We start from the raw sequence: 19,475 nt of genomic DNA, 5'->3' as shown, positions 1-19,475 counted from the left end.
AAATTGATTCATATGTTCATCACTCCAATTCCTATTATAAATTTTTAATATCCTATTTCAAGAAATTATTTTATAATGGTTGGACATTTATAATGTGTTTGGATTGAGAGATTTGGGGGAATGGAAGGGAATCTACCCCCTAATTCTTTTCAAATCCCTCCATTTAATAAAATTTTTATCCCAATACTCTTCAAATCTCTCAGCTTAATTTTTTATAAACTATCCAAACAAAAAATTAAAAAGAAACTTTATTTCTCTCTCTTTCCTTCCCCCCAAATCCCTCAATCCAAACACACCATTAAAGAGACTGCTGGACCAGTGATGGGCTTGATTGCGCTCAATTTGGTCCTGGGCCCTTCGAGGTATCCCAATATTTGGGCTTTGTAAGTTATAGTGTGGAGTCCGAGTGTCTTTTTGTTAATCGGCCTTCAGTACGATTGGGCTCTATTTTAATAGGAATGAAGCCCAAGTGATATGTGCTTGTCAGGCGTCAGCTTTCATTCCTTTGTAAGTTCTGAGCTGGGCCTAGATGTTGGAGTGAAAGCTTGACCAGGCCCATGTAAACGAAATTACAAGGTATATTTTAATATATATATTTTTAGGGCTAAAGTATCATTTATATCCTTGAACTATTCATATTTTTTCGATTCTATCCTTAAACTATGAACTCAGCTATTTATATCCTTAAACTTTCAATCTTTTTTCCGTTTCTGTCCTGAGTCATACTTCCGATGAGAATCCCGTCGGACTTTGTTGATGTGGCAGTCAAACTCTGTCAAATTGTACATGTGGCTTGATGATAAGTAAAAAAAAATATTTTTTATTATCTTTAATCAACTTTTTACACGTGAAATGAAATTAAAAAAAAACCTCCAATTTTTTTAAACAGTTTTTATTTTTTTTTTGAATTTGTTTTCAAGTAAATTTGATTTTTATGACACATCATCATGTCCATATGTACAATTTCTCGGAGTTTGAAGCCACATCAGCAAAATCCGGTGAAAATCTCACCGGAAGTGTGCCGCAGGACAGAAATGGAAAAAGATTGAAAGTTCGAGGATAGAAATAACTGAGTTCAAAGTTTAAGGATAGAATCGAGAAAACATGAATGATTCGAGAACATAAATGATAGTTTAGCCTATATTTTTAGTACAGGAAAGGAAATTGGAGAGACTAATATACCAGACATGAGTTGGCCGTGGTTTTCAATTTTAATAATCGGCTGATTGCAGCACACGACTCGACCCAAAAAGGCAGGTTGATGGTAAATGGAAGTACAGAGTGGACAAAAGGGGACGGGTTCGCGGTTTTGCGAAACCAAACCTGTGGCCGCAGGTTTGTTAGGTTTGGGGGGCAAGGCAAAGTGAAGCCCCGGGACAATACAAAACCATCAACCCAGGACCTCTGATCTGCAAATTCTTCGAAAGTTTTCTGGGTCTCGAAGCAATTCCAGGAAAAAGCTCTTACCTGGTGGGATTTTTACTACGATGGGAACAGAAATGTTAGGACTTGAAATGCAATCACAACACCAACCACCTGCACAAAACCCTCCCCATGTGAACCAACCCCAAATGGTGGCTTTTGCCCAACAATCTGTAGAACAAGGCTACCCATATGCCGCCGCCGCCTCCACCACTGTTGCCTCAGAACTCAAACAACCATCCCCTCTCAGTGATGATGATGACCATGGTTTCATTGCTGATGATGCCACTGGGGATGGTAAGAGAAAAACCTCTCTATGGCAAAGAATGAAGTGGACTGATAATATCGTTAGGATCCTTTTACTGGCGGTCTATTCCATTGTTGATGAAGTTGGATCCGAAGGGAATGATCCCACAAGCAAGAAGAAGGCGGGGGCATTGTTGCAGAAGAGGGGGAAATGGAAATCAGTGTCAAGGGCAATGATGGAGAAGGGGTTTTATGTGTCTCCACAACAATGCGAGGACAAATTCAATGACTTGAATAAGAGGTATAAGAGGATTAATGATATACTTGGTAAGGAAGCTGCTTGCGGGGTTGTTGAGAATCAAAGCTTGCTTGATTCAATGGATTTGTCCCCAAAAATGAAGAAAGAAGTTCGAAAATTGCTGAATTCTAAGCACTTGTTCTTTAAAGAAATGTGTGCTTATCATGATAGTTGTGGGCATAACTCAACTGCTGCTGCTGCTGCTGCTGCTTCTGGTACTAATCATTCACCAGAGGGGGCTGTGGAGAAATCTCATACTCAACATCAGCAGCATTCTCTGCATTCAACTGATGATTCCCAAATTATGGCCAATTCGGGCGGAGCTGGAACAGAAATATCAACGATGGGGGAAAGGGTGACGGGTGAAGAGGGAGAAGAGGAGGACGAAGATGAGAGCGATGAGGATGAGGATGAGGATGAGGATGAAGATGGTGATGATGATGATGATGATGAAGAGGAGACAGATGAAGGCAATGCAATAACCCAAAATGGGCATGGACATGAAGAAGTTGATGAGCATGCGGTTAAAAGGCCAAGAAGGGAAGGGCACTCTGCTTCCATTCAACAATTGAATGGTGAAATTATGAGTGTGATGCAAGACAGAGGAAAGACACCATGGGAGAAGGCACAATGGCTCAAGTTGAGGCTTCTGCAGTTGGAGGAGAAGCAAATGAACCATCAATTTCAAGCCTTTGAGATTGAGAAGCAAAGACTGAAGTGGTTGGAGTTTAGCAGCAAGAAAGAGAGGGAAATGGAGAGAGCGAAGCTGGAGAACGAAGGAAGGCGGCTTGAGAATGAGAGACTGATGCTTCTTGTGCGCGAGAAGGAGATGGAGTTGCTCGAAGTTCTGCGTCACCATCCACAGCATCATTCCGCCAACAAGAGAAATGACCCATCTTCAGTTATGGATAGACAGGGGATTAATAATATGACCATGTTCAATTCGGTCATCCATTTTTCAAACATTTCAAATTGAGTATCGAAATTTCAAAATTATTTCAGTTTGTTCATGCAGATGCAGCTTTCTGCCTTTTGGGTCAATAATCCTACATTTCAAAATAAAGTCAAAATCAACTGATTTATTCAGATGTATCAGTGGCTTGACAATTGTTGCTGTGGATTTTCATAATAAAATTATTTTTGTGAGAATATACGAAGATGAAATCGTGACCTTATAGTTTTCCTCTTATTTCTTTTTTATTTTCTTAAAAATAGAATATCTTCAACATTGTGTCTCAAGAACATTGCCGGGTGCTGGAGTTGAACACCGTCGCCCATCTACTGCACGTGTTAATCTCGTTCTTCAGAATCCCGATAAATCTCTTCGTGAGCTAATTAATGTCTTGTAAATGAAGTTAAAAATGAATCGGAATGCACGACAGGAACAGTAGCGCAAACATTACATTCGAGGGCTCATCAAAAAGCTCCACAAAGTAGAGATCCCAAAGTGGCGCAAAATGGAGAGGAGTGGTGGTTAAGAACAAATATGCTAACTTCTCGAATAGTCTCCGAGTCCGGTCAACCCAGGATGCAATCTGGAGGATTTGCTCATCATCTTCTTTGGGTAGCGACCGAAAACCCTTTGGTTTAATTTTGATTTTGACCATAATTTTTGGATTGTTGGCGGTTCGTTTTAGTTTTGGTACTTGAATTTCATGGGTGTCTGGAAATGACATTCGTGACTGTGAAGACAATGGCTAAAGACGAACAGGGGAGTAAAACACAAAAAAGAGTGGAGTTCGCGACAGCATTAAGCCACATATACTATTTATTTATTTTTTAATGTCACGTAGGTCATATAATTGTCCGAACTCTCTAAAATCTGTCCGTGTAACTAGTTTGAAACAATTATAATATCATTTTGGACACAATACTAGAGCTATTGCAAGTGTATGTTCTTAATACATTCAACCCAAATGCAGGCACCAAAACGTGAGAGAACCTCACCAGCGCCAGAAACACAACATACCGCTCCTAATAACATTAGGAATATTGCAATAAAATGAGGAAGAAAACACCACAAAAAAATTTGGTTGGCCAAGATGTCCTAATCTTCAAGCTCAATAATCTTAACGACAGATGCATCTCCAACTTTCTGGCAAACGACAACTCGGTCATGTGACTTTATAAATCCAGAGGCCTTTCCGTGATCAAGTGCAACCTTCAAAACTGACTCATTTGTTGCACTCGTGTACTCCGCCTGCAACGTAGAGTAATTTCAAATTAACAAAGAGTAAGATAGATAGGAAAATAATCTGCCTAATCAATGTCACAGTTTGCCTGATGAGCATCAGCATATGATTACTTCAGACATTAGGAGAACCACTCGTTAGGTTGTAGGCTCCTAATCACCCTGCCCACCCCTCATCCCCATTGAACAATCAAGAAAAGACATGAACGACTATATCTATTAAACCACAACAGCCAAAAGTGCGCCAAGCTATAGGCCCAGACGCCAAGGTTACATCAAAATATCAAATTCCAGACTAGTCTACGTGTCTGTTCAACATTAAGAACCAAGCCCAGCACCAAAGGTGGCATTCAAGAAGGAATAAAGAACTTAATATAGCATCTTCACACCAAGACCTAAAAGATAGTATTCAGAATGCTACAGAGGTGGCTTAACGTACAAAGGCCCAGCATTGATTCACACAAGTCAAACCTAAAACTATTTTGGTGGTTGACAATCCAGCCAAGTTATCACAATTATTCCAACCTGCTCTTAGATGACTAAAATGTGCAAACAACCCATCTAGTTTCTCTTTTAACAGTAATTATGTGGCCAAGTGATCATTTGTAACCCAGCACAAGCCAGTTGTTTAACAAATCAACAAGCCAACCCTAAGGAACTAACCACAGTTGACAGAAAGAGGTGAATCAATGCCTGATATTTCATCGTCAAGTAAGGCAACCAAAAGTGTATGTTTTCATCCTCCAAATAAAGTACCGACAATGCATGAAGAATGAAGTATAAAACTTACAGGATGCCGTGGATCAGCAAGCATGGGGAACAGACCTCTGACGATGAGGGATTGCCTTGCCTGAACATTGAACATAATTAGTTCCATCTGCTATAATATCTCAAGGGATTGTGCAAAGCAGAAGAAACAATGTCTAATTTAGTTTCAGAAAAATAAAAACCAAGAGAAAAATACTCTTTTTAACGGTAAAATTAAAATTGATAAAATAAGAGTCATTAATAATAAGCTACTAATGAATAACGTGCCAAGAAATCCCAACTTAAATACAGTTTATCCAAGAAGAGAGAGGTTCATCCTTCAGAAGAACATACAAATAGCCTTCTTTTCAAATTCGATAGCATAGACATTAGGAAATAAGATCATAACCAGTTCTAGGGTTTTGTAAGATCTCAATGACTTATACAGTTCAATCTATATTCAAAAATTCTTTGCAAAAGGACAAGATATTATAAGGGTTTTGCTCTTACTGTTCAATCTTTATTCAAAAATTCTTTCCGAAAGGACAAGATATTACAAGGATTTTGCTCTTACCGTCGCTGGATGACGAGAGAAAATACAATATAGACCAGGAAATGAGAACCTGGCCCAAACAAATATGGGTTTTTTTTCATATAAATGAATGCTGCAGGCTCTAAAATTTGAATTTCTCAGTCCTCGCAATGGTTATACACAATTCCAGATCTGGTCCTTTTTCCTGAATATGGCAACATATAGATTGTTTCTAAACAGATCATCCTGGAAAGTGTTATTCTTGCTTGAACAGGTGAATCGATGATAATAAGTACCAAATCCGGTTAAAGAGTATTCATTCGACAGAGGGAATGGAGTATCAAATCAATAAAACGTTATCCAATGTGTGAATGTACACTGTTCAGATTAACAAAATGTACCTCAAACGCGCCACTAAAGCTCCATTTTAGTTGATTTGTCTTAAGGCGAGGAATGACAACGGATAAAACTGGCATCGTTGGCCTATACTTTGCAATCAACCTGAATGTATATGGATGATAGAAGAGCATTGGAGAAAGATGACAATGAAAAAGATACCCAAGAGAATAAAAATCATTTAAAGAATAAGGCACATGACTCCCCTAAGCACACCGGGCTAAGGGAACACATCAAAAATACACATACCTTGCAGCCCTTCCAGACGAAGTGAAGCATATAATGACAGATGCCTTCACCTTAATGGCAGCTCGTACCTAGAAAAAAAGAGATATCAGCCTATATGACATTTCCTTCAAAAAAAATAGGCAACATTTTAAAATTAAACCAGTACCAAGCAAAACTACAGTGACAAAATATGTAGCAGAAACATAAAAATTAAAACATCAAAATAAGTACCGCAGATGAAGCAATAGATTCCAAGTGGGTCATTGGCTCTCCAACATATTTGACAGTCTTCTTGAAATACAAGTCCTGATTGAAAACCTTCTCTGCCTACATGGTTTCATGAGTGAAATAAAATGAGAGAGATCTTGCACATAACATACAGAAGCTTACCAAATAATCATGTATGAGAATGATAATTTAAATACATACATTTACTAGATGAATTCAAATAATCTTGCATGCACACTTTCAACAACTACTTGCTTCTCGCAAAACAAAATAATTGGAAAAATAATTTTCACCTAGCCTAATATTCTGGAAGAATAAAGGAATCCCAATCAAGTACCTTGAACAAATTCCAATAAAAGCATGATCAAATTTATGTGATATTTCCAATAAAAGTACGATCAATTTGAGTGTTTATCAAAATGAAGACTTCGTAAAGAGCAAGGGCCATAAAGAGTCAGGCAGTCACAGTCCGAGTCCCATCCTGAAGCAACAAACTGGAAGCATAAACACAAAAAAATGCACAAGTACAACACAAGAAAAAAATACGCCCAATGTAACAAGATGTGACTCTTTGGAGCTTCAATTGTTGTGCTTAATTGGAAAATGATAAGGGACCGAATAAGGGTAAAAATAGTAGAAGAAAGTTAAACACAAACATACTCCAACGAAAAGAATTATGACAGTGAGAGATTAAAAAAAACCCCCCAATAATGACCCCAATCTTTGGATTCAGAAAAAGGAGAGTCGGCTGACAAGAGCTCCATCAGTATTAGCACTTGCTTAAATTCAAGATAACATCTAAAACCATTAGGGTCCTGCTAGTTAAATCATTGGGCTTCTGTTTTGTACTTAATTATTGCGCATGAGTGGATATCAACTTTTTTTTCTTGAACCAAGTCCAATAACAAGGTCAACAGTTAGCCAAGTCAAAGTTTGTCAAACAGAAAAGTTACGTAATCATTGAGAAACCTAGACACCACCGAGTACATTTTCAGTTCCAAAACCACGAGGTCAGGGAAGCCTTGCAGACCTTAGGTTGAGCTATCTACGTGAGGCACAACAAATTCAGAGTTTTTCATGTAGCAAGCTTAAGTCAAATACAAAGTTGCTTAGTCATTGGGTGCATTGCTTTCAAAATAAAGCTTTACCTCGGCACAAATTTTTCCAACCGTAGAAATGGTTTCAACAGGATACAATCCGCGTAGAGTCTCAGCCCCAAGAAGGATTGCATCACTTCCTGCACACAGCAAATAACGAGATACCGAATAAGATCTCGGCTACGCATGCATGATCTCACAAATACAGACAAAAAAAGATAAATATGCAATAAAAATGTTAAAAAGACCTAACCAAGCACGCATGTGCACACACAAAAATAAAAAAATCCCCTAACCCCAGCAACAATATATAAGATATAAACTAGAGACACACCATCCAGAACAGCATTAGCAACATCAGTGGCTTCTGCACGAGTTGGCCTTAAGTTGTCAGTCATGCTGTCCACAACACGAGTAACTACAGCAGGCTTTCCAGCCATATTACATTTGTAAAGGGCAGCTTTTTGAAATAAAAACACCTGCATAATACACAAGACAAATAAGTAGCCGGCTCTATCCACAGCCTTCCATGGCAATACAATGTTGCAGTGACAAAATGAAAATCGAATAAGCATGCAGAAAATATTTCCCATTGATCTACAAACATGTTTTAAGTTATCTTATTATAATTTAGGATAACAATTTACAAAAAATTTCTGCTTTTATACTATAAAGAAATAAATAACTTCTTCTTTAAAAATTACATCCACCAATCAATTCAACTATTCTCTACATAAATGGAAATTAATCATGATTCACTTATTCAATATAAAATAACATTTTATGACACGATATTGAACACAAGTTTACAGCCTTGCAGCTTGAATCTGTAATTGGAAACTAGTGCAACTCCACCTAACTTCTTCAGTGAACTATAGCATTAGAGAGGCGCGTAGATGAGGTAAATATGAGTTAGCATACATGAAACCTTACCTTTTCAGGTGGAAGATCTATGCCCAAATTCCCTCGAGAAAGGATAATCCCATCTGCCTCTTGTAATATCTCATCAAAATGGGTTAATCCCTTAAAAAAACAAAAACAAATATAATTCATGAGGCAAGGCCACAAAGAAAATATTAAAAATGCTTAAAAAACCCATTCAAAAAAATGTTTAAACAAACCAAGTTGCTTTGAAAATGGATTAATATACTTAAAGTACCTCTACATTCTCAATCTTTGCAAAAATTTGTGTTTGGCTGAGGTCACCAAGCTTAGACAGCAAAGCACGAGTCTGCATTAAATTTTGGAGACAATTATTACTGGCATTTATCATAAAATATATGCATACAACAGGAAGATTATCAGTTCAAGAAAGACGCATTGATATAAGGTAAATGTATCACGATGATTACCTGGCGAACATCTTCAGCATGCCGTGTATATGACAACGAGAGGAAGTCAATTTTGTTTTGAACTCCCCAAGTACTTATGACCTGCGAGGATTTTAAAAACATCACAAAAGCAAACTAATAGAAAAATTAAGAAAGACAATTAGTCAAACATTAAGGCGTATGCGGGAACAGCAGGACGACCTCCTTATCCTTATCAGTGAGGGTGGGCAGATCGATATGAACTTGAGAGACATGCAAGGTGAACAATGATCCAGCTAGTGTTGCAGAGTTCTTTATCACACAAACCACATCATCCCCTTTCACCTCAGAAACCTGATCAAGTCCAAGGAAAATAGATTCTAGGTCATGCAAGTAAACAATTAGCTTACACAGCATGCTCACAACATAAAATGCTGATACAAAAGTTGACAATGCAACAAATCTCAACTTGGCAACTAAGTCCTCAGAGTCTCAAACTCCATTATTCTTAAGCCAACATAAAGGCTTTCAACATAACCACATGGGAAGATATAATATTAGAAAACAACCGACCAAAGGCAGAATGTTTCCCCCCTTCTTTTAAAGGTTTAATAGATATATAGGACATAACCCATACTTAAGTGACCCCTTGACTATCAAACACCTCAGCTGTTTAATATTACCAAGCTAACAGGCATAACCAAACCCTGTCAGCCTTTCTTTTTCTTCAAATGGGAGAAACCAGTATTGATCCCAAAAACGAAAAGAAAGAGACTTTCTAATGGGTGCCAGTCTCATGCTCATCCTTAGTGGCATAAACCATCTCTAAGTTCCCCATATGGAAAGTGTTGTTTTAGCTGGGAAGAATCTTTCTACCAATTTCTGAAATTTCTCATTTAGTTGCCTTGTTTAAGTTTATCTGGCTGATTGTTGCCAATGACTTGTCGTCTCCGTACATTTCTGCCTTATTTCTCGCCTAGTTAGTTTCAATGTTTTTGTTCAGGCTTCTTTAATTGATTTGCTAATCTATCTGGATTTAATTTAATAGTCATCCATGATTTGATAATGACCAATTCAAAAAGGGTATGGTTAGAAAGCGAATTATTTATATGACTATAGCCTCTGGCTCATCTTCATCCTACCTCCAGCCACACGGAAGTCGTTTCACTGCCAGTGAACAGATATTGACCCATAAAGATGGTATCTCCTGGCTTGACCGCCTGCAAAACCATGTGCAAAGTTTCAATTTCATGACATGCATCAAGAAAAAGAAATATGGATGCATGCAGCAATCAATAGAAGGGCACAACAATATAAATTTTCAATGCCTGCCGTTCTTAAATCAGTTTTACTGTACAAGTTACAGTTACAAACTAGAAGTATATAACTATACCAACATGAAATGGGAGTTCAATAAGTGGGATTGTCTTATTCTAGTTGTTAGACATTCCTTCCCTAGAAAGAGACATTGAATAGAATTTCAATCATACACATCCAAAATTTGATTCACAGTGGCACCCTTATCACTAGGAGTTTCAATTGGTAGTATAATGTTATTTAAAGTCCTCTGATGTATAATAAATCAAACATAGGAAAAATAAATGACTAAAAGCTTCAAAGTAAAGTGAATAACCTTCGATAGTCCATCAAAATTGATGGGTAAAACTTCTGAAGAAGCTTCCTGTTCTTGGTTTGGTGTCAGAACAACAAAACCATCAGCCAGTAGTGAAATGGAACTTTCACTCTTGTTGACAACCTGCAACTCAGGGCCCACTGTGTCCAGCATAACCTGAAAGACCAAGTAGTAAAGCACTTTGTAACCCTTATCCTACATTTATCAACAGCAACAGGAATGGCATGGAACAATCAATAGCAAAGAACCGTTCCACACCAGTTAAGCCAACAGAAAGAAGTATGTACTCTAGCAAAAGAAGCACTCTATAGCCTCATTCACTTCTACTATAGTCATCCCAGAATTAATTTTCAACAACATAAGGGTATTTGTAACCGAGAACTTAAGTTTTGGCTGAAAAGTGAATGTATTGGCATAAAAACTGTCAGCATGGCAAAAGAATTTAGCATAAAAAATCAAATATTATTTCACTCTGCTCTCTTTCCTTAACAACCAAAAAAAACAAAACCTATTAATAGAACTTCGCCAGTATCAACAATCATCAAGAGAACCCTAAGTAACTTACAGCACAAAGCTTCTTGGTGCTCTTAACAGCAGCCTTCAAGTTCTCTAAAGTCTCCTGGTGGTATTCCGGGTCACCCAATGAAAAATCAAACCGAGCCACTGCGAAAAAAAAAAAAAAATTCAAACTCATCAGATTCAGCCGCCTTGATAGCTGCACAACAAACCCTAGTCAGTGTACTGTTTCGACACAACTAATTTTAAACCCTACACACCCACATTCAATTTAAAACTCAAACACACGAAACAACAAATTAAATAAATTTTCGAAAAGAAAAAAATACATATTGAAGTTAAGCGTTGCACCTGACATTCCGGCCTTGAGGCAGCCGGAAATAACCTCAACAGATCGAGATTTTGGACCCAAAGTACCAACAATCTTCGTCATTGCAGGAAAAAAATTCTGCGGATCAATCACATAACAGCAAATCAAAATTCTACACAGCATGCCAAACCACTTTAAAAGTTTCTACAATACTGCAACAATTTCATGAAATTTCTACAGCAGATCGAACGCGCCACAAACACAACAGACTAATACTTACAGCCTTTGACGGTTCCAGGATCGAAACCATCCTGATCGGCTCCTCGAGAAGCAAGTGATTCGAATGCATCTTCGCTGATAAATAAAAATCTAAATCGCAAAATAAGAAATGGAACCGATCAAAGATTACAGACAACGAGAGCGAAAAGATAAATAATAGAAATTTCTTAGCGTGAGGCGACGGAAGAGCAGTGTTTTAGAAAGATATGTTGAAGACTTTAACCTTAGAATATGCCCTTCTCTTCAGTCTCGTATTTTATTTTTAAATTATTTTTAAATTTCCTTTTTCTACCTAAACACCTGGTGGCTGGTTCCACACTTCCACTAGCTACTGTTCTCAAATCTAAAAGTACGCTGAATCGCTACCCGTTTCAATTTGAGGACTGTCCGATTGACCTTCGTTGGCAGTGATCGAAGGATCCATATGGCGTTTCATGTACCGCCGAAGTAGGGTTAAACAAGCGAGTATTTCGTGGAGCAGGGGAAACTTCAAGCTCACGCTGAAGTGGGTCACGTGGGTAGCGGGACTGGTTTTGATTGGCCACTTAACTGCGCGTAGATTTCAAGCAGTTGAGACGAGCGTCAATTTTTTGCGGTGGGCATGAGGACGTTGAACAGGGTGCACGTGCTGGTGCGTCGAGCACGTTTTAAAGGTCAAATTCTATGGGCTGTCGTATCGATATGGCCATAGGTTTCTTGAATAAAGTGAATAACTGGGTTGGTAGAAATTTGGGTTTGCGCATCGGATACTCAGATCACGTGTAACGGTGCAAGCCTACCCATTTTTTATCAGTACAGGCATTTCAGTTGGTTCGGCCTGTGAGTCCCATGTAAAATAGACGTGGACCAAGTTTAGTGACCATTAACTTGGTTGGGTAGCAAGATGTTTTAGGTTCACCTCTTACTCTAGTAAATTTCTTTTGGAGCCAGCCTCATCGGTCAAGATCTTGTAATTGTCTGGTGTGTTAGACGAAGAGACTCACATACCCAGAGTTTATTGTATGAGATGGTGTCTAATATAATCGTGTTTTAGAAGAGTTTTTTTTTTAAATAATAAATAAATAAAGTTTAGTCAGCAATCGAGTGAAACAATCCAGTTAATCCGAGATTTTATTGGTCAAAAGTTTTCCTGCTACATCATGGGGGGTGGAGTCCAAACATATATTAGAGAGAACAATTTGGGGAGTTTTAGTTACACTCTGGTTTTTATTAAGTATACCTCAATTTTATTGACTTTGTCTTTTTGAAGACATATGTTCTTTACACCCCACTCTCTCATCATATCTTTCTTATTCCTTACGAACATCCACAACCAACCATGGTGTCGTCGCCGTCTAAGCACCAGTATGGTAATCACTACCATCAAATTGAAACTCAAGCCACCACAAACTAAACCCGATCAATCTTGATGAATTTCATCCACCGTAACCGCCGAAATCACGTTTGAAAGTATATGGCCACCGCAAGAAAAGTTGTCCGATCCAGACAATTTGACCGTTGTTAGAGGAAACAGACACCATCTTTGGACTCCTTGTGGCAAAACGCTTCCATTCCACCAATTTTCCAGTCAAGACGCTGTCGAAAATTGACAACCTGAGTTTGATTCCAAACAAGGTATTTTTGGATGATTTTGGTTTCGAATACCGACTATGGGATAACTACAAGTCGGAATTTCACATTTCCGACAAGCTTCAACTCGAGAATAACCCTAATAGACGACAATATGACCGGCAATAACATATATGATTAAGGTGTGTGTTTGTAAAATGTCTCAAATTTATGTGGTTTGGATGTATTTATAAAAGTTTAGAGTTTTCATGGATTACTATTAATAATGAGTATATTTAGTAAAAACTGGAGTGTGACTTCCCTAACAATTCTAAGGGCATTCAGGCCGTGGGCCTGAAAGTTTTCCTTGGTATAGTGCAGTCCATTACGACTAAAACTACGAGGCCCACTGAATTCTCCAGGCCCAACAGAAAAATAAAACGCCCAATCATTTTCGATTCTTTCTGTTTTCAACTCAGAAATTAATTGCGCTCCGTTGAGTTGAATCAGATTAACCCATGACACTGGTAACATTACTTAACGGGACCGTCACAGTCCGTCACGGTCTGATCCTCCATAACTCACGCACTTCGCCTTCCGTTAAGATATCCGCGTCTCCTTTCCCACAACCGTCCCATCCTCCTCCTCTAACGCCGTCGTCGTTCCCCCAACTGCTATCCCTAACCGTAACGTCCCTTCCCTTCCATGGCCTCTTGTGACGATGATTTCTCTCTCCTCGGTGAAGACCAAACAAGTCCTACCCCCCAGCATCACTCACATCTCCTCCATCAATCGTACGCGCCGCCCCATCCATTTGCGCCCAAATCGACTCCGATTCATGCGCCGCCACCTCAACCCCCCTATTCATCAGTTCATAGTCCCAAGAACATCGGATCCGGCGACGAAGAGAAAGATGAAGACGAAAACGGGGTCGATCCAGCCTTTCATGACGTGAATCCTTTCGCTCCAGATCGTAATACCTTTAATAACAACGAATCGAACAGGATTGTCGATGTGAGAAATGATAATCGAAGAGACAGAGATGAACGCAGCGATGGGGCTGAGGCCACCACAGAGGCCGTCTATACTCCGTACAAGAAGCCGAGGCCGTCTCCCAGTCCCTGCACTGGCAGCGCGGAGTACCGGAAGGATCGGGAGGAGTGGAGCGACGAGGCGATTGCTTGCTTGCTGGATGCGTACATGGACAAGTTTACGCAGCTGAACAGGGGAAATTTGAGAGGTAGGGACTGGGAGGAGGTGGCAGTTACGGTGAGCGAGCGGAGCGAGAAGCAGAGCAAGAGTGTGGAGCAGTGTAAGAATAAGGTCGATAATCTCAAAAAGCGGTATAAGCTGGAGCGCCACAGAATGCAAAATAGCGGCATTTCAGCGAGCCACTGGCCTTGGTTCAAGAAGATGGAGGAGATCGTCGGGAATTCCCTTCCCACGAAGACGGCCGCCGATGATGATAAGAGCGTCGGTTCTTCTTCTATGAGTGCAGCAAGGCAATCCAAGAGGTAGACTGTTTGAATATTGGTTGAATATTTGGGGATAGAAACAATATTCTATGCTTTTTACTGTTCCATAAAAGTGTGTGATTTTGATATTGTTTGGAGGTCCCAACGCAGACACTTCCTTATTTATCCATTGACTTGATGATGAAGAGAGAACAATTCGTCTACCTTACCAGTTCTGTTGGTAGATTATTAGGATTATCTACTGAGTCGGTATGCTCTTTTATTTTGTTGTTGCCGTAACTTTGATAGTAATGGTACTGAATGTTGGCAGGTATGCAACAGCAACATCAAGTCCTGTGGGTCAGATAAGTAACATGAAGTCCAAACCAACATCAAATCTTAGATGGAGGAGAGTTGTCTTGAAAATCAGTGGTGTTGCTCTTGCTGGTTCTGGTCCTAACAGCATTGATCCAAAGGTACACTATGATCATTTTTATGTCTTGTTAGCGCAGCAAGTGACAGATTCAGTCCAATCATGAAGTGTACTAGGGTTTAGCATTACTTGAATTGGTTCTTTTCATTGTCAGGTGGCAATGCTGATTGCTAGAGAAGTTTCAGTGGTTTGCCGCCTTGGTGTACAGGTATTAATTTGCTCTTACTAGTTGCATTATTTGAGTTTTCTGCTGTGGATTTTGATTTGATATGTGGTGACTCCCTTGTTCTAATGAGATGTACAGGTTGCGATCGTTGTTGGAGGTCGTAATTTCTTCTGTGGAGACTCTTGGGTAACAGCAACAGGTTTAGAAAGAAGCACTGCATACCAAATTGGGTAATTTTTTAGCTTAGGCTTGAGATGTTGCATGCTTATTTTCCTCTGGAAACATTTAATTTGGGCATGCCAAAAGTTGAGAATGTAAATGATGCTTCATGCTTAGGCCTATTCATTTTCTATTGCTGCGATGTTTGTCTCTGTATCACATATTCTATTTCTGTGAATTTTTGACTTGTCACTGATCCTCGATATGCTATGGAATCTCAGTGGAGCTTATTGAAAGTTTATGCACTTAGCTTTGTTGGATTTGATGCCCACTTGCTGTTGCCTTTCATTTTATGGATCTAGACCAATACTAAACACTGTGATGACTAACATGACATCTGTCTTTGTACACCATCTTTGGTTCACTTGGTTGTCAGAATGTGCCGCAAAAGTCAATAGTCCTTACGCTATACTTCCCATCCTAAGCATTTCTTGTGAGCAAAAAGGTAATAAAAAGTGTTGTTTTGAAGTGTTAAGTGCTGAAGTTCTTGGTTAGATTATGTTAATCTAGGTGTCCCCTTTTGTTTTTCTTTCCTTTTTCTCTTCCCTGTTTTTTTGAGATGGGCCTTTGAGTGGTCAATGCTTAGAGAGATTGCTACATGCCAGGGTTTAAGTTGATTTCATTGCATTTGGATTTTAAGGCCATAGCCTTCTATGGTAGTTTTGATGTAACTTGAAACTGATATGTGTCTTTTTTATTGATATTGTTGATTGGTTATTAAGTAAATTTTTGCCATCCAACTTCTGTTTAAGCTTGATACGTTACTTATTATTGATTCTCCATGAGCTGAACAAACTATCATTTTATCTAGGATGATGGCAAGTGTGATGAACTCTGTATTGCTACAGTCAGCAATAGAGAAGATGGGTATTCAGGCACGTGTGCAAACTGCTTTTGCAATCCAGGAGGTTGCGGAGCTATACAGTAGGCAGCGTGCAATTCGGCATCTCGAAAAAGGCAGAGTAGTAATATTTGGTGGTGTTGGCGCTGGCACTGGAAATCCACTCTTTTCCACTGATACAGCCGCCGCTCTTCGAGCTTCAGAGAGTATATTTCTTCCCCCTTAACGCTTCTTGCATGACGATATCTTATATTTGTGTCTTTTTTTCTTCCTCCCGCTTTTTGCCATTGCTAGATTCTTTCTTCCTCTCACTCATCAGCTCACACTTTTGGGATCTCTCTCTCTCTCTCTCACACACACACACACACACACACACACCCCCACTCACACTCACTCTTGCTCGAACACTCAAAGAAACATCTTTGATTTTGAATGCAACTTGACATTATTTTTCTGTCAGTTCATGCTGAGGCAGTCCTCAAGGGTTCAAATGTTGATGGTGTCTATGACTGCCACTCTCGAGACAACAATGTTACCTTTGAGCACATATCTTTCAGGGACTTGGTGTCTAGAGGTGCTACAACAATGGACATGATGGCACTGACCTTCTGTGAAGAGAATGGGATACCTGGTTCGTATTTTTCCCATGCATTTCCTCCTATCAATAGTGCGTGTTAATATAAATACCGCACATTGTTCATTTGGTCATGTATAATTTGTATTGCATCGAGTGTTATGCTTTTACTTTCTGTTTGAATAGCGACTTGGTCTGACCACATGGCCTTTTAGCATGACGTCATCTTTCCTCCCACATAAAATGGTGTGGAGGTTGAGGTTTTGCATTTGATTTTATTGCAGGCTGCATCTATGGGGGAAAAAAGAAGATTGAAATGTCAATATTTTTGGTGGCGGGACAGATTGTTCCTGTTTCTCGATGTCAAGCAATTATAAAAAATATGACTTGTCTCCTAAATTATAGTTTTTGTACTTATTGAATCCTTTGATTCTTGTGCAGTTGTTGTATTTAATCTTCTTCAACCTGGGAACATCTCAAAAGCCTTATGTGGAGAACAAGTTGGTACACTGATTGATCAAAATGGCAGGATTAGCTGAGATATTGAGGATCATTAACAGGTATTGTATTTTAAGATACAGTTTGTAGTAACTTATGTACACTCACCAAGAACCCGATTAATTTACTTCGCTCAAGCTATGCTGTTTGACGTCTCTGATGACATTTGTATGGGTTCATTGATGTATACATGCGAAGGCAAGAATCCCACGTTGACATTTGCTTTCCTAATGCTAGTAACTGATCATTTGAAGTTAAATTGCTTCTTTGATGATCTGTCTTGCCATTGCTTCTTCGTGTTGTTTTCAGTTACTGCTTCACAAGTTTGGTTAATTCTGTCAACTAAATATCTGTTATGGATACAACTGAGTCAAGTTTTGGCAATTCTTTCCACAAAATATCCGTCATGTATATAACTGAGTACCATACGCGGTAGGGTTAATTTTGCGGGTTTATGCTGGAACCAAGTTTATTTTTCTGTCTTGGACTTGAGATACCGTCTACCATGCTTGTTTAATCAAATAGCCAATGACATAAACTACTTTGGTTAAAACTTTGAAGACATGAACTGAGGTATAGAGGGTTTGTTTAAAGAACTTAGCACGCCTAAATTGCAATATATTTTAATGGAGTTAATTAGGTCAAATATTTCATCTTGGTGGACTGTTCTCTTACAATTGTGTAGTCTCAACTCTCAAGTCCCGTCTCATCTCTTCTTGTTCTCTTTTGATCAAATTACCGATACACATGTACATTTCTTTTCCTTATTTGTTTGCTTATATGCATTCCATCATACTTTAGACAGAGACAGAAATGCATGCAAATGCCACGTGGGCAGCAGGCCCCTACATTCCAGTCCAGGCTGATGACCTAGGAATGCGTTTCAGGGAGGGGGGGGGGGTTGGAATAGTTCTGCCATAGGCAATGATGCATTGTTTGCTTTGTAAGTATGATGCTCATGTACCCACAAAAGTTCATAAAAAAGAGAAAAAAGAGAGTGAAGGTTCATGTATCAAACTGTCACGAGGGTTAAGCTATCCGTAGTTATCTCGTTATCTCAACCGAACCGAATCATACTTTTTTTTTGATAGAAGAACCGAAGCATACTTGGTCCAGTGAAACACGAAAAAATGTATATGTGACGGGTTTCGATGACTAACCTAATGCACATAAACATAAATTCCGCCTAAATCATGTTCAACAAAAACATAAGCACCATACTCAACCTAGATCATGTTCATGTGACCGACATGAAAGACAAAAAGTTACAAAATAGGGTTAATTATACTTTTAGTCACCGAAAGATTGGCTTCGTTCACATTTAACACCGAAAGATTTTTTGTTACAAAGTGATCACTCAATGTTTCAAAATGAGACAATTAGGGGATTCGGTCAGAATTGGTACAATTTTGGGCAGAACTTTTGTTGACATGGCATTTATTATAATTTTATTGGTAAACATATGCTTATGTGGCAAAAAAAATCCAACGGTCCAGATCTCACTTTCCCCAACCCCTCATTCTCTCTCCTCTCTCCTCTCTCATACTCTGCTACTGCCATGGCGAGCCTCACTGCCAGATCTTCTCTGCAACTTTCTCTCATAGAATCATACTAGTAACCTTCCTTTGAATCAAACCCATATGGCTCCTACAAAACCCATAAAGCTAGAAGGAATTCGAGATTTGAATCAGATCCATTTGGCAGGCCAAACTTAAGGATTTGAATCAAACCCATTCATTGACTATGTCTAGGTAGATCTGGTAAGAGAAAAACATACTCAATAGGTAGATTGGACATAGGAGATGAGCATCTTGGGTTTACTGGCACCTTCCGATCCAAGGCCAGCATCGCTGCCCGTGCACTCACCACCACCGCTCCTACTGCCGCCTTCTTCATCACTACCACCACCACCAATGGGAGAGATGAAGGTAGAGTAACATATTAAGTTTTTTTTTTTAGTAACATGTATTTTTTATTAATTTTTTATTTTGATGGAATTTACAAGTCGTATGTCAAATTTCCACATAATTATTTTTTGATCAAAATTTGTTGAATAAATGCCACATCAGTCAAAAGCCTGACCGAACTGTTCAAAATCTACCCGAATCCTTGAATTGTCTCATTTTGAAACAATGAGTGATCACTTTGTAACAAAAAATTTTTTGATGCTAAATATGAACAAAGCCAATCTTCCGATGACTAAAAATATAATTAACCCCAAAATATTTTAAAAGCAAGCAGAGAGACAAGTGACAATAGTTTAAGAAAGCTTTTGTACTACATGAACCTATATGGTCCTAATAAACCAC

At 38.9% G+C, this 19,475-nt stretch overlaps 3 protein-coding genes across 6 annotated transcripts; 2 read left to right on the top strand and 1 right to left on the bottom strand.

Annotated features, from left to right (window-relative positions):
- Positions 1–1,276: 1,276 nt before the first annotated feature.
- Positions 1,277–3,143, top strand: LOC120012037 (nonsense-mediated mRNA decay protein 2-like). Its single transcript, XM_038863273.1, has one exon. It carries the CDS (start codon positions 1,488–1,490, stop codon positions 2,940–2,942), a length of 1,455 nt encoding a protein of 484 aa, XP_038719201.1. The 5' UTR covers positions 1,277–1,487; the 3' UTR covers positions 2,943–3,143.
- Positions 3,144–3,801: 658 nt separating this feature from the next.
- On the bottom strand, positions 3,802–11,658 carry LOC120013162 (pyruvate kinase 1, cytosolic-like). The gene is made up of 16 exons (XM_038864884.1): positions 11,435–11,658; positions 11,196–11,292; positions 10,894–10,991; positions 10,329–10,484; positions 9,838–9,915; positions 8,918–9,049; positions 8,738–8,818; positions 8,545–8,616; positions 8,319–8,408; positions 7,720–7,864; positions 7,437–7,525; positions 6,292–6,387; positions 6,082–6,149; positions 5,838–5,937; positions 4,948–5,007; positions 3,802–4,166 (listed from the first exon to the last, which is right to left on the bottom strand). Exons 1-16 carry the CDS (start codon positions 11,501–11,503, stop codon positions 4,014–4,016), a joined length of 1,584 nt encoding a protein of 527 aa, XP_038720812.1. The 5' UTR covers positions 11,504–11,658; the 3' UTR covers positions 3,802–4,013.
- Positions 11,659–13,491: 1,833 nt separating this feature from the next.
- Positions 13,492–17,454, top strand: LOC120013606. Of its 4 annotated transcripts, none has more exons than XM_038865477.1 (7): positions 13,492–14,495; positions 14,767–14,911; positions 15,023–15,076; positions 15,173–15,264; positions 16,065–16,300; positions 16,652–16,725; positions 16,953–17,081. In XM_038865477.1, exons 1-6 carry the CDS (start codon positions 13,687–13,689, stop codon positions 16,687–16,689), a joined length of 1,374 nt encoding a protein of 457 aa, XP_038721405.1. In that variant the 5' UTR covers positions 13,492–13,686; the 3' UTR covers positions 16,690–16,725; positions 16,953–17,081. The 4 variants fall into 4 exon arrangements, with proteins under 4 accessions (XP_038721405.1, XP_038721404.1, XP_038721401.1 ...); XM_038865476.1 differs by lacking the exon at positions 16,953–17,081 and adding an exon at positions 17,110–17,454 and having other exon boundaries at positions 13,493–14,495; XM_038865473.1 differs by having other exon boundaries at positions 13,493–14,495; positions 16,555–16,725; positions 16,953–17,103.
- The last annotated feature ends 2,021 nt before the right edge of the window (positions 17,455–19,475 follow it).

The sequence above is a fragment of the Tripterygium wilfordii genome, chromosome 13 (genome assembly GCF_013401445.1).
Source record: "Tripterygium wilfordii isolate XIE 37 chromosome 13, ASM1340144v1, whole genome shotgun sequence".
NCBI lineage: Eukaryota > Viridiplantae > Streptophyta > Magnoliopsida > Celastrales > Celastraceae > Tripterygium > Tripterygium wilfordii.
The sequence above is the reverse complement of the archived record's forward strand: the minus strand, read 5'-3'. Positions and strand labels throughout refer to the sequence as shown.